Below are 15,334 nucleotides of genomic sequence, written 5' to 3'. Positions count from 1 at the left end.
GTTGAGTGGCTAACATCCTTTGGGAAATGATTGTGAAAATGCTAACACACATACACATGTTGGTGTACACTTGGTAGTGTTAGCACATTTACAAAGGAGGTGGTGCCTATTTTCTATTGCATCGGATGCAAATTATGGTGGTTAGCACATTGGTGCAAGGGTGATGAAGTTAGAAGTGAAAACGAGTTGGTCGCGAAGATGCCGGCGTCGGTCAACTGACCGGACGCTGGATCTGAATGCACCGGACGCTGGAAAGCTGTGTCCGGTCAGGCTGACGTACGGTGACGCAGTAGCTGGAGTGTGACCGGATGCTGGCTGCGTCCGATCGCGTTCGACCGGACGCGTCCGGTCATGCTCGGGAGCTTATTGGAAATGACCGGACGCTGGGGGTTCAGCGTCCGGTCAGTTGAAGCTGGAGCGTCCGGTCAGGTCAAGTGACCGTTGGAACCGAGACACGTGGTCGTCTGTGGGCGACCGGACGCTGAGGTCCAGCGTCCGGTCAACACGACCGGAGCGTCCGGTCGGCCCGACCGTTGCCCAGTGAAGGGGTAACGGCTAGTTTAGCCCTTGGGGCTATAAATAGAAGTGGCCCCCGGCCATGGCTGGTGTAGAGCACCTTGGGGGACTTTGTGTCCATGCTTGAGAGTGCTTGGGAGCCCTCCATCTCACACATACTTGATAGCGATCATCCGATTGTGTGAGTGAGCGATTCTAGTGCGATTGCATCGTGAGGTTGCATCGAGTGGCACTAGGTGATCGAGTTGCAAGCCAGTGGTGCTTGTTACTCTTGGAGGTTGCCACCTCCTAGATGGCTTGGTGGTGGTCTCCGTCAAAGCGCGCAAGAAGCTTGTGCGGCGCTCCGGAGAAGTGCTTGTGAGGGGCATTGTGCTCGCCCCGCGGGAGCCGCGAAGAGCAACTCTAGTAAAGCGTGTCATTGAGCTACCCTCACTCAAGGGGTAGGTTCTTGCGGCGCCCGATGTGCGGGCTTAGCGGGTGATGCTAATTAGCCGCCGAACCACTAAGTGAGCGGTCGATACAACGGGGACTAGCATGTTGGCAAACACGTGAACCTCGGGAGAAAAATCATCGTGTCAACCTTATTCTTCCCGTTGGTTTGCATCCCCGTTACACAAGCTTGCAATTACTTTTATACATATTAAGCTTGTGTAGTTGCTCTTGTAATTAGATAGCTTGTGTAGCTTACTAATTACCTTCTTGCTTGTGTAGCATAGAAGTAGCTCCCTTGCGTGGCTAATTTGGTTTTAGTAACCTTGTTAGTCACATTGCTTAGTTTGTGTAGCTAAGTATTTGCGCTCTCTAATTAGGCATTGGTTGCCTTGTTATTGAGCATTGCTAGTGAGCATCGTTAGCTTTGTGCTTTTGCTTACTAGCATGTGTAGGAGCTCCCTTGTCGCTTAAAGTACTAGTGGCCTAGGTTTGTGTAACCTTGCTTCTAGAATTGTTTAGGAGAGCTCTAGCTAGCCCGGCACTTTTATTGCTTAATTGTTATCTTTGCAAGGTGCTAGTGAACATATATAGTGGGGTGTAGTCTTGGCTAGACCGTTAGTTTAAATTCCGCATTTGTATCGGTTAGCCGACGCGATTAAGTTTTAGAAAAGACTATTCACCCCCCCTCTAGTCGCCATCTCGACCCTTCAAGCGCACGCGACCCCTTGGGCACATCGACCTTCCTGTCTGCTTTGGCACCCCTTCCAACTACCGCAAGGAAGTCCTCACCTTTGAGGTAGTCGGGTTTGGGGGAGCCTACCACGCCATTCTGGGGCGACCGTGCTACGCCAAGTTTATGGCAGTGCCCAACTATACCTACCTCAAGCTCAAGATGCCAGGCCCTAATGGTGTCATCACAATCGAGTCCACGTACGAACATGCATACGACTGCGACGTCGAGTGCATCGAGTACGCCGAGGCTCTTGCGGAGGCCGAGGTGCCTGACTCCAAGCGTCGCGCGGGGGCGTTCGAGCCCGCTGAAACCATCAAACTCATCCCGGTCGACCCCGCATGCCCCGACGACCGAGCGCTGAGGATCAGCGCCACCCTTGACATCAAATAGGAAGCCATGCTCGTCGACTTTCTCCGTGCGAACGCCGACATATTCGCATGGAGTCCCTCGGACATGCCGGGCATACCAAGGGAAGTCGCTGAGCACGCCTTGGACATCCGGGCTGGATCTAGACCGGCGAGGCAACGCCTGCGCCGCTTCGACGAAGAAAAGCACAGGGCCATCGGAGAGGAGGTACATAAACTCTTGGCGGCCGGGTTCATCAAGGAAGTATCCCACCCAGAGTGGTTGGCTAACCCCGTTTTAGTCAAGAAGAAAAACGGGAAATGGAGGATGTGTGTAGACTACACCGGTCTGAATAAAGCCTGTCCAAAGGTCCCATTCCCATTACCTCGAATCGATCAAATCGTTGATTCCACCACAGGGTGCGAGACCCTGTCTTTCCTCGATGCGTACTCTGGTTACCATCAGATCAAGATGAAAGAGTCCGACCAGCTCGCGACTTCTTTCATCACACCGTTTGGCATGTACTGCTACGTGACGATGCCCTTCGGCCTCAGAAACGCAGGTGCCACGTACCAGCGGTGCATGACCCAGGTCTTTGGCGACAACATCGGGTAGACCATCGAGGCCTACGTAGACGACATCGTGGTCAAAACCAGAAAGGCTAAAAATCTCGTGAATGACTTGAGGGTGACCTTAAAATGCCTTAGAGAGAAGGGCATCAAGCTCAACCCCGAGAAGTGTGTGTTCGGGGTCCCCCGAGGCATGCTCTTGGGATTCATAGTCTCGGAACGCGGCATTGAGGCCAACCCAGAGAAGGTCTCAGCTATAACTAGCATGGGACCAATCAGAGACCTCAAGGGAGTACAGAGGGTCATGGGATGCCTTGCGGCCCTGAGCCGCTTCATCTCATGCCTCGGCGAAAAAGGTTTGCCTCTGTACCGACTCTTGAGAAAGTCCAAGCGCTTTTCCTAGACCCCCGAGGCCAAGGAAGCCCTCGACAGACTCAAGAGGCTGCTCACCAATCCTCCCATTCTGATACCCTTGACCTTGGACGAGGCCCTCTTACTCTACGTCGCCGCAACAACCCAAGTGGTCAGCACCGCCGTAGTAGTAGAGAGGCAGGAAGAAGGGCATACTCTGCCTACCCAGCGACCGGTCTATTTCATCAGCGAGGTGCTCTCCGAGACCAAAGCGCGCTACCCCCACATCCAGAAGCTAGTCTACGCCATGGTCCTGGCCCGGCGCAAACTGCGCCACTACTTCGAGTCGCACCCAGTGACTATGGTATCATCCTTCCCCCTGGGCGAGATAGTTCATAACCGGGAGGCCTCGGGCAGGATAGCCAAGTGGGCTATCGAGCTTATGGGGGAAACCTTGACCTTTGCGCCTCGAAAAGCGATCAAGTCTCAGGTCTTGGCTGATTTCGTGGCTGAATGGACAGATACTCAATTGCCACCTGCTCAGATTCAGACGGAGTGCTGGACCCTATACTTCGACGGATCCCTGATGAAGACTGGGGCAGACGCGGGTCTGCTCTTCATTTCGCCCCTCGGAGTACACATGCGCTACATGGTGTGGCTCCACTTCGCCGCCTCCAACAACGTGGCCGAATACGAGGCCCTCATCAATGGCTTACAAGTCGCCATCGAGCTTGGGGCACGGCGCCTCGATGTCCAAGGCGACTCGCGGCTCGTCATAGACCAAGTGATGAAGGAGTCAAACTGCCTCGACCCTAAAATGGAGGCTTACTGCAAGATGGTGTGACGCCTAGAAGACAAGTTCGACGGTCTCGAACTAAATCACGTCGCGCGAAAGTACAACGAGGCCGCCGACGAGCTGGCAAAGATGGCCTCAGCACGGGCCCCAGTCCCCCCGAACGTCTTCGCCAGAGACCTCCACAAACCGTCCATCGGCTGCACCTCGACAATAGAGGAGGGCCCACCTGGGAAACCCATGGCAAAGCCAAACACCCCCTCTGCTGCCGAGACCCCCTCGACCAAGCCTGAGGTCATGGAAGTCAACGCCGAGCCTCCGCAGAATGATCAGGACGCGGATTGGCGAGTCCCGTTCCTCGATTGGCTTGACCGGGGAGAGCTTCCCGACGACCAAACTAAAGCACGATGGCTTGCGCGCCGAGCCAAGACCTACGCCCTCTACAGTGGCGAATTATACAGGCGAAGTCCCTCAGGCGTCCTTCAACGATGCATCAGTTCTGAGGCGGGCCAAGCCCTGCTTTGGGACTTACACGCAGGCGCCTGCGGGCACCATGCGGCGCCTCGGATGCTCGTAGGGAACGCTTTCCGCCAAGGGTTCTACTGGCCGACGGCGGTCGCCGACGCTACCAAGCTAATACGCTCCTGCGAAGGATGCTAGTACTACGCTCGGCAGACACACCTCCCGGCCCTAGCCTTGCAAACCATCCCCATCACATGGTCGTTCGCCGTGTGGGGGCTTGACATGGTCAGGCCTCTGCAAAAGGCCCTCGGGGGCTACACCCATCTACTGGTATCAATCGACAAGTTCTCCAAATGGATCGAGGCCCGTCCGATCAATCGAATCAAATCCAAGCAGGCAGTGCTGTTCTTCACTGACATTATCCACCGGTTCGGGGTCCCCAACACCATCATCACCGATAATGGGACGCAGTTCACCGGCAAAAAGTTCCTGACGTTTTGCGACGACCACCACATCCGTGTGGCCTGGTCGGCCGTAGGACACCCAAGGACCAACGGCCAAGTAGAGCGTGCCAACGGCATGATCCTACAAGGCCTCAAGCCAAGAATTCACAACCAGTTGAAAAAGTATGGCAAGAAATGGCTCGCCGAGCTCCCATCGGTCATCTGGAGCCTGAGGAACACTCCGAGCCGAGCCATGGGGTTCACGCCTTTCTTCTTAGTCTATGGGGCCGAGGCCATCCTCCCCACCGACCTGGAATATGGTTCCCCGAGGTTGCAAGCCTATAACAAACAAAGCAACCGCACAACCCGAGAGGACGCCCTCGATTAGCTGGAGGAAGCCTGAGACGTCGCGCTACTACACTTGGCCAAGTATCAGCAGAGCCTGTGGCGCTATCAGGCCCGACGCATCCGAGGCCGAGACCTGAAGGTAGGCGACCTGGTGCTGAGGCTAGCACAGAGCAACAAGGGTCGCCACAAGCTAACCCTGCCATGGGAAGGACCGTACATCATTGCCCAAGTCCTGAAGCCCGGGACCTACAAGCTGGCCAACGAGAAGGGCGAAATCTTCACCAACGCTTGGAACATAGAACAGCTACGTCGCTTTTATCCCTAAATTTCCAAGCTTTGTATATATCATTTCTCAAAATGCAATTAAAAAGCGCTCTTTAGTTGGTCTTTACTTTTCGAGAAACCCCCCGAGCCCACAGTAGGTCTCGGCAGTACAATAAACACAATAAGGGAGACTCGGCTCTGCCTTAGCAGAACCAAGCCTCCCTCGGGGGCTAGATGGGGGACTTCCCCTAGGTCCCACGCACCATTTTTTAGTTGTCCCACGCACCATTTTTTAGTTGCTTTTCGAAAAAATTCCTACGCCAAGTCTCTAGCAGGCTCTGACGAATCATTTGTAGAGACTCCTTGGACCAAGGTCTGTTTCCTAAGCAAGAGGCCAGCTGAGTCACGAGACGGCCTACACCCCCGGGCTATGGCACTCCCTCACTACCTCTCGCTCAAAGGACGGCTTAGGCCCCAAAGGGGTGTTTTGCAAATGAAATCGGATCAGGAGCAACAGAGGGCAAAGGCTCGGAAACATGAGAAAAAGAACTAAGAAACACAAATACGTCAGAAATAAAAGCCTCGACGGCCACAAACGTTATGATACAAAAATAACCCCTATTCTATCTTTACATAGCCCCCGGGGCCCAGATTAAGGCTCAGGGCCCCCAGCACCGGCAGAGGGTAGGGGAGGAACCACCTCATCTTCAAAGAGCGTCGCCAGCGCCGTGCCAGGGCCTTCCGCCGCCTCCAGCAGCTTCACGACCGCCGCGTGGGCCTCCTCGTCATCATCAGGCAGAACGTAGCCATCACTGATGACCGGGAGGTCGATGCCAAGGTAGTGAGAGGAGATGACGGCCATCGCCCGCTTGACACCCGTGTGCAGCACCCCTTGGAGCCGCTCGTGCATCTGGCTGCTCAGCGCAATCAAGCGGCTCCCCAGGGAGCTGCCCGACTGAACCCCCTCGACTTCCAGGGCCTCGCAGGCGGAAAGGGTAGCACGCTTTAGCACCTCGTGCTCCCCGATCTCGGTCTCGAGCACCATCTGCACCGCGCTGGAAGCCTCGGTGGCCCGAACGACCTCCGCCTCTGACTCTGCACCACAGAAAATGAAATAAGGTCAAGCCAGAGAAAAAACAACCTAAGTTAGGGACGGGAGCCCACGGAGCTCACCCTTGGCCTTTAGCTCCCAGCGTCGGGTCTCGGCCTAGCAGGCCTCGGCTTTCGCCTTCAACCGCTGGGCCTCAACTCAAGAGGCCTCGGCCACCCTGGAGGCTTCACTCCCCAGCTCTGTGTCATACGAGGAAGTTAGGAAGCGAACATAAGGGGAAGAAAACAAAACAAGGGGACTCAAACTCACCCTCGACCGTCCCCCTCAAAACCACAGCCTCGATTTGCGAGGCCTCAGCCACAGCAAGGGCCTCGTTCAGAGCGCCTTTGGTCAGCCGGTGCGCACTCTCCTCTGCCCCCAGCTACCCGGCGAGGGCCTTGCCCGAGGTCATCGCTTCTTCAGCCCGAGACCTGAAGGCATCCCGGTCGCTGATGGCGCGGGTAAGCTCCTCCTCCAGCTCCTTGATCCACGCCGCCAAGGGGGCGAGCTGTGTCTAGGCCGTGGCCGCCTCGACCTTCGTGTCGGCACAACAAAGGTGGAGGTCCTCCACCTCCGTGCTTCGGGCCGACAGAAGCTCGTTAGCATCGGCAAGAAGGCCCCTCTGCCTCTGAAGCTGGTCCCATATTCCCCTCTCCCGCCAGAGGAAGACCGACTTCCCGAGGGACCAGGTCTCGAGCTCCTGAGGAGGCAGAGCAGAGGTCATCGATTGCGACAAAACCAAGGAAAGAACAACATCGCGCGAGAAAGGAAAACACAAACCTGAGCGACTCCGGGCAGTTCGTCGGCCACCACGAACAGCGCCGTCCATAGCGACCGTTCCGCTAGCTCGTGGTACTGCTCGAAGGTACTCCAGCGCCCACCCTCGGCTGTGTCCTCGAGGGCGAACAAAGGCTCCCCCTCAGGGTCGTCCCGGCTCCGCCACAGTACCCGCGGGTGATCCCACCCGTGGGGCTCAGGTTGTACCCGCACAAGGGCCGAGCTTCCCTCGTCTAAGAGCGGCACCGGCTGCTCCACGGCGTCGGTCTCCTCGGCGCCAACCACCTCCCGTGCCCGGGAAGTATCGTCGGAGGAGATCGGATAGACCTCCGTCTCCTAGGCACTCTCCCGCAACAGCGGCGGGCCCTAAGCCAAGGGCACGGCCGAGGCCTCCGCCGCTGACATCTCTGCCTCCTGCACAAACGGCCTTGCTGCCATCACGACGGCCGTGGTGACCTCGGGGGCTCTGGCCTCTGCAGTCACGGCCTCGGCGGTCTCGGGGGCTCCGGCCTCCGTCATTATGGCCTCGGCAGACGCAGAAGCGCCGGCCGCGGACACTGCGGTCTCGGCGGTCATGGGCGCCGGGGCCCCCATCGCCTCAGCCCCGGAGGCCCCAGGAGCCTCGGCAACAAAGGGCACGATGGCCCCATCCGACCGTGTAGGGGCCACCTTGGCAACCCTTCCTTCGGCAGCCGGTTCCTATGGGTCGACCCTCGCTGATGCCGCGCCGCGCTGGATGGCGGCTTGTGCCTCCGCCACCCAGTGGGCAGAGGAGCCGGGGCTCGCCTTAAGCGCTTTAAGGGGCGCCAAGGGGAGGTCGTCCGCAGGCCGCTTCCGACTAAAGAAAATCAACCTACAGGGTTAGCACGAGACCAAAAAAGCGAATGGAAGACACCATAACCCCGCCAAAAACACACTTACTTTGAACGGGGCAGCCCTAGCTTCGCCACGGCAAACCTCCTCCGCAACAGCGGAGGCGGCGGCAGTGGCATCGCATCCGTATCCACCGGCGCCGGTCGGTCCTTGGCGGACCCCAGCGCCCCTTCGATCCTCTGTGGGGCCGGTGGCGTCGCCTCCACCACCACCGGCTCCGCCACGACCGCCGAGCTTATCGGGCTGACGGCGCGTTTGCCTAACGCCCGCGCCTCGAGCGTGTCGGCCACGGCCCTGGAGGGGGCCACCGCCGGCCCCGGGTCCGCTTCCTCTCCCCTTCCCGGGGGTGCTGGGCTACTTACCGATGCCCCGGGCGCCACCTCCTCGACGTCCAGAAGGTGGTCTAGGGGGCCTCGCCCCACCTCGCCCTTGTCATTCCCGTCCGAGGCCTCTGTCGACAACAACGTCGACGGGGACTCCTCCAACGGGAGACCTTCCTTCCGTTGCTGACGGCGGCGCTTATCCAACGCCTCGCGCGCAAGGATGTGCTTCGTGCGCTTCACCACCATAGCATCCTTCCGCTTCTTCTGCGCGTCGGCGTGAGCGCGGTTAATCGCCCGCTGCCCCGCGTCCTCAGGAACGGGCGGCGGGGAGGAGCGCACGTCCCTCATCCCCTGAACAAACCATAAACATGCATAAGGAAACAAGGGATAAAGGGAGATTGAGGAGGCTTAGAGGCTGCAGCGGCACTCGACTTACCAGCGAATGAAACCCCCGTGACGGTCGCATCGCGAAGGGGGTCAGGTTGCTGCCCCTCAACTTCACATCTACCGTCTCCCCCACCCGACGGTGAATTTCCTCATCGAAGAGGGTGGAGGAAGACATCCGGGTGCCTTCGACGGGCTCACCGGGCCTCATCTCGAACAGCCGCCGCCGTCAAGCCATCAGCGGCAGCACCCTCCGGCGGTGGAAGGCGGCCACGACCATAGCGACGGTGAGGCCATGGTTCCGCAGCCTCGCCAGCCCCTCCAGGAGCGGCTCCAGCTTGGGTTGGTCGACCTTCGGGACGCCCCATTTCCATTTCTCTGGGCAACTCCCCACAATCTGCCCAGTATAAGGGGGAAGTCCCCCGTCATCGTTGCGGAGGTAGAACCAACTCGTGTACCACCGGCGGTTGGAGGACACGAGTTGGGCCGGGATGTAGAGGTGCAGGCGGTCCTGACGCACTTGGAGAGTGCAGCCTCCAGCCCTCGATGCCTTCCTCTTGCCCGATGTGCCCGTCGGCTTAGTAGTATGCCCCGCCCGAAACAGGTGGAGCCACAAATCCCAATGGGGAGCGATCCCCAAATACCCCTCACAGACGGCCACAAAGATAGCCGCCTGAGCGATGGAGTTGGGATTAAAATTGTGGAGCTCCACTCTGTAGTAATGTGGGAGCGCCCGCATGAACCGGTCCGCTGGAATGCCGAGGCCGCGCTCGTGGAAGGAGACGAAGCTCACGACGTAGCCATCGCGGGGCCTCGGCTCTAGCTCGCCATACGGAGCAATCCACTCTGGCCTGCTAGGGTCTGTCACCGGGCGGAGGAGTCCACCATCGACAAGCGACTAGAGCATCTCCTCAGTGACATCCAACGGATCCCAGGGGTCCGCCTCGACAACGACGACGTTGCCGGCCATGAATGCGATGGAGGAATCGGGCGCGGCGGTGAGTTTTTCTCTCCCCCTCCACGCTCTCGCTTTTTTCTCGCTTTCTCCCTAGACTCGCTCTTCTCTCTTCTTCTTCCCGGCACCCGCTGCTCTAGCGACGGCTCGACGGAGGTGGCAGGCAAGGTAAGATAAGGAAGGGCGAGACTCTTCGAGTATTTATGCAGGGAGGAGGTGAAACGAACGGGCAGGGAGGTTTTCCCCGTCCGGCGCGGTTAACCACGAGCCGATTTCGGCGGCCCACGCGCCCACGTCTCCCGCATTAAATGCGTGAACAGTTACGTCCCGTCCATCACGTCGCGCTCACCCACTACGACAGCAGGTGTCGTTTCGCCTCCCCGTGAAACCGCCTCAAAAGGCATGCCACCCGCGGCCGAGCCAATAGGGAGGACATTTCCCGTGGCCTGTTCCTTTCATAGGAAGGAATCGGGCTCTGAGCCCGTTACGATCTAGGGGTTCGAAGGCTAGACCCCAAAGGGTTTTGACAGCTGCCCCAGGATAACAGAGTCAGGGGCAACTGCGGGCGAGCCTATACGGGGCCGAGACCCAAGCGAGCAAAACGCCTGGGACGCCCAAAATTATGTCCGAGACCAGCAGGAAAGTATCCGAATGGGATCCCACCGTAGGGAGGCACCGAGCCACCGAGGCCCAACGAATAGCCTCGGCACCCACTAGAGAAATCCTCTAGTACTCTTGGAGTGTGTCTCTGGACCGCTAGCCGTCCCCTAATGAATGGGGTTCGGACCTCCACTCGGACTACCCGATAACAGCTCACCGGAAGTGTCACCGCTCGTGCCCATCAAGGGTAGCGAGGCACGTTCCACCCCTCCTTCCGAGCGAAAAGGAAGCGCGAGGGTCGCATAAAAAGTCAGGGGAACCCCTGACGGCCTTCTCGCCCTATGCGGAGGCTAGGGGGCTCCTCCTGCAAATATGCTGAGACCTCACGACCCGGGCTCGCGCCCAAAGGGGCCTCGGCAAACAAACCCTCAAGCACGAGGGGCGTATAAAAAGTCAGGAGAACTCCCGACGGCCCTCCCACACAGAGGCTAGGGGCTCTTCCTGCAACCTTGCCGAGACCAGAATGGGCTCGGCAAACTAAGCCTCCGTCCAAACGAAAAGGACACGTGAAGACCAGATAAAAGGGCCAGAACACCCAAGGCAAAGACAAACAGTCCAAAACCGCGCTAGAGGTTTCGCTACAAACACGATAAAAGGGCGCCGAGCCCGTTACGATCCAGGGGTTCGAAGGCTGGGCCTCCAAAAGGTTTCGACAGCCGCCCTAGGGCAACAGAGTCAGGGACGACATCAGGGCGAGCCTACGAATGGCCCAGACCCGAGCGAACGGTCGCTCGGGGCGTCCTAAGTCGTGTCTGAGACCGGCGAAGAAGTATCCGAATGGGATCCCACCGTAGGGAGGCACCAAGCCACCGAGGCCCGTGAACGGCCTCGGCACCCACTAGAGAAACCCCCTAGTACTCTTGGAGTGCATCCCTGGACCACTAGCCGTCCCCCAGCGAACGGGGCTCGGGCCTCCACTCGGACTACCTGCTAACAGCTCACCAGAAGTGTCCACGCTCGTGCCCATCGAGGGTAGCGTGTCATGTTTCACCCCTCCTTCTAAGCGAAAGGAAGCATGAGGATCATACCCAAAGTTAGGGGGGCCCTGACGAACCTCTTGCTCCGCGTAGAGGCTAGAGGCCTTTTTTCTCTGCAGCCTCGCCGAGACCCCCGCAACCCGAACTTGCGCTTGGGGGCTTGGCAAATGCAATAAGAACTACTCGTTCAGACATGGAAATGAAGAAAGCCCCTGGAGGAGTAACTCCACTCCCCCAGGGGCTCAGGGGCTACACTCGGCGGGTGCGCTCGCGCGCACCCACCAGAACCTCAAAAAACAAGCCCCAATTCCTACGGGGCAGGTATGAACCAAGCCTCGGCAAACCCTCAGGGGGAGTGCGCGCACTCCCCCCGAGGCTCGAGGGTTACTATCGGGTACCTTAGAATGGGGTACCCCAAGCAAAACATCAAATGGGTTGCCCCAGTCCCATCTAAAAAATAACGATGATAAAAGCAAAAAGGTAAGTCGTGGGCCCCTCCCTGTTGTGACCAGGCCCACTGGGTCCTCCTCGCCTCGAGCCCCGAGAAGGAGGTCTTGACATCCTGGCGAGGCTCCCCAGGGAAGGCCTCGGCAGGGAACGCCGTCTCTGCCTCGCCCGAGGCTCTCCATAGAAGGCCTCGACAGGAGACGCGTTCTCCGTATCGCGCGAGGCCTCTCGCGCGAAGCCTCGGCAAGGAGCCTAATCCCTGTCTCACGTGAGGCCCCATTCTCCATGTCGCTCGAGGCCGGCTTGCCCGCGGTCCGTCGCCCCCCGCCTCGACCGACCCTCCCGACAGCCGGTCACGTCCCATTAATGCTTTCAACCACTCCCGTGATCTCAGCCGGACAGCGGCTCAACGTCACAGAAACACCGACGCGACCCGAAGTCGCATCAGCACCATACCGGCCAGGACAGGGCATGGCGGGGATTACCGGCCACTATGTCCAAACACTGTGACCATGATCAGCCGCCGTCAGCGCCTGGGACAGGATATGGCGGGGATTACCGACCACTGTGTCCAAACACTGTGACCACGATTAGCCACCGTCAGCGCCTGGGATAGGATATGGCAGGGGTTACTGGCCACTGTGTCCTACCACTGTGTCCACGATCAGCCGCCCGCTCAAGGCCTCGGCGCTGTACACCAAGGCCTTGGCACTGTACATCAGGGCCTCGGCAATATTGGGGTCCGCGCCTGCCGAGACCCCCCACCGCAGTACCAGCCTCGGCCCTGACCAAGTTTCGGCCTCGTGCATAGTCCGTCCCCAGCGGCTTATGGTCGCCGCCACGTCCACTCCGAGGCATTCCTGGGGCTCCCACGACGCACAGGATCTGATGGGACGACCACGCCGTCCCAGTACTCCAAGGATGGGCCACCCCGACGACCACGCCACCACAGGAACAGGCCACAGGGCTTGGACATGCCGTCCCTGGCGGCACGACGCCGCATAGTAATACATGTACTGCCCTTGTCCCCCCTTCAACTATAAAAGGAGAGGACTTGGGCCACTTAGGGCGGACGCCCGAAGAACACACACACGCACACCTTCCAGCCGCTTGAGAGCAACGTCTCAGATGGCCCCACGACACCCTGCCGAGACCTGGGACGAGTTCCCTCTCTCCCTTAGCTTGTAACCCCCTATTGCGAGCACTTCGGTGCAAGGAATACAAGTTCTATCCCTCAGACTGGACGTAGGGCACCGATTGCCTGAACCAGTATAAACCTTGTGTCTCTTTGCATCACCATCCGGAATCGGGAGCACGCAGAACAAATTCACTAGTCGGTTGAGGACCCCTCGGTCCGAAACACCGACAAAAGGCATTCTAAGAATGGACCTGCACAAAGCAGTGTGGAGGGAAGGATTAGGACCAAGGAAGAAAGAGATGAAGTCAATATGCATGTGGCCAATTTCTTCTATGAGTGTAGAATACCACTCAATGCTATCAACTCAAGGAGCCTTGAGATTATGTGTGAGGCCATTGGGCAGTATGGACCTGGATATAGACCTCCTAGCTACCATGAGGCAAGGGTGCCATTACTTGGAAAGGCTGTGGAATAGGTCAACAAAATAAAGGAGAAGCATGAGGCTGCTTGGAAGCAATATGGTTGTACACTAATGTCAGAGGGTGGACAGATAGGCGGGGCCGTCACCTCATTAATTTCCTAGTCAATAGTCCAGAGGGGACTTTCTTCTTGGAGTCTGTTGATGCATCCAGTGAAGTACATGATGCACCAATATTGGCAGATTTACTATAGCAGAGAATTGATCTCATTGGAAGAGACAAGGTTGTTCAAGTGGTCACTGACAACGGTGCTAATTATAAGGTAGCTTGCAAGCTTCTTATGGAAAGAATTCCAACACTATTCTGGACCCCTTGTGCAGCACACTATTTGGACCTCATGCTAGAGGACATTGGCAAAATGAAGGAATTTAGCAAGCCTATTGCACGTGCAAGACAAGTTACTACCTTTATTTATAGGCACGGGAGGCTTCTTGATGCAATGAGGGAGAAGACATGAGGTAGAGATCTTGTTAGACCAGGAGTAACTCATTTTGCTACTGCTTTCCTCACTTTGCGTAGCCTACACACTCATAAAGATGCTCTGAAATTCCTATTTGTAAGTGATGACTGGACTAAGTCCAAATTGGCAAGAACAGAAGCAGGAAAGAAAGTGCATGACACCATCCTTTCAACTGAATTTTAGAACTCAGTTGAGGACTACCTGAGAGCATCACAACCCCTTATTGTTTTGTTGAGGATAATTGATGGGGATGAGAGGCCACCAATGCCAGAGGTTCAGTTTTGTATGGAATATGCAAAGGAAAAGATTAAAGAAAATTTCCCTATTAGGGGAAAGACAGACTTGCTTAAGCGTATCTTGACAATCATTGACAAGCGTTGGAAAGATCAAATGGACCAACCATTATATGGGGCAGCACTATATTTGAACCCAAACAAGTATTTTGACCTGAAAATAGATGATGTTATGGCTGGTAAGCTAAGGTCTGCATTTACTGAGGTTCTTTCAAAAATGGTGCCTAACCAAGATCTTCAAAACAAGATTGATGACCAAGCTTTGGAATATGAGGACTTAAGGGGTAGCTTCAGCAACAAAATTGCAATCAACAACATCAAAACCAAGTCTCCTAGTAAGTTATTCACTGACTGTACAATCTGATTTTTTTAGTCTTTCCTAATTTCTAACATGAAAATGTTTATTTGGTCACTTGATCTAGTTGAATGGTGGCGTTCATATGGTGGCAAAGCAGTAGAGCTTCAAAGATTTGTAAAACGTGTTGTTGGGCTTTGTGCTTCGGCTTCAGGTTGTGAGCGTTGTTGGAGCACATTTGAGTCAGTAAATAATCTGTCAATTACATAAGTACTCAATTATCCCAGTTTAAGGAATAAATAAAATCTACTATCTATTAATGCTTGCTGAATATTTCTTTTGTTTGCATTTTTACCATTGCAGATTCATACTAAGAAAAGAAACATGTTAGAGCATAAAAGGCTTAATGATTTGGTCTATGTTCAGTACAACCGAAAGATGGCAGTGAGGTTTCAAAAGCGACATGAGAAAGGAGCAGGCAGCTTTGATCCTTTGTGTTTGGAAGACTTTGATTGGAACAATGAATGGGTTGATGTGGATGCAGAACTAGTCCATAATGGTTGTGGACTTGAAATTACATGGGATCAAGTTGATGAGGCTATTGGTGCATCCCAAATGTATCGTGGTCGTAATTTCCCTAGGGCAGCCCACGGCGATGCAACTAATATTGATAGAACTTATACTCGTAGGCGGTCTGCAGCAGCTACTGCCCCAATTAAGAGGACTTATGAACCACAGGAGGATAAAGACATGGAAGATGATAACTCTGATGAAGAATATCTGGTTGATGATGTGAAAGTTGATGACTATGGTGAAATTGCACATATTGTTGCTGACGAAAGTGATCAAGCTGCTGGTGGTGGTGGTGGCAATTCAGATCCTTTTGTGATGGAGGATGACTTCTATTGACTTAATGATGCTTGAGAG

The 15,334-nt window shown here is 56.1% G+C and overlaps 1 protein-coding gene across 1 annotated transcript; it reads left to right on the top strand.

Annotated features, from left to right (window-relative positions):
• Positions 1-14,083: 14,083 nt before the first annotated feature.
• LOC136537449 (uncharacterized) lies at positions 14,084-15,316 on the top strand. The gene is made up of 3 exons (XM_066529419.1): positions 14,084-14,447; positions 14,535-14,653; positions 14,771-15,316. The coding sequence occupies exons 1-3, from the start codon at positions 14,084-14,086 to the stop codon at positions 15,314-15,316; spliced, it is 1,029 nt and encodes a 342-aa protein (XP_066385516.1).
• Positions 15,317-15,334: the final 18 nt, after the last annotated feature.

This window comes from Miscanthus floridulus, chromosome 2 (assembly GCF_019320115.1).
Source record: "Miscanthus floridulus cultivar M001 chromosome 2, ASM1932011v1, whole genome shotgun sequence".
In the NCBI taxonomy this organism is placed as follows: domain Eukaryota; kingdom Viridiplantae; phylum Streptophyta; class Magnoliopsida; order Poales; family Poaceae; genus Miscanthus; species Miscanthus floridulus.
Note: the sequence above shows the minus strand (reverse complement) of the source record. Positions and strands in the feature narration are given on the sequence as shown.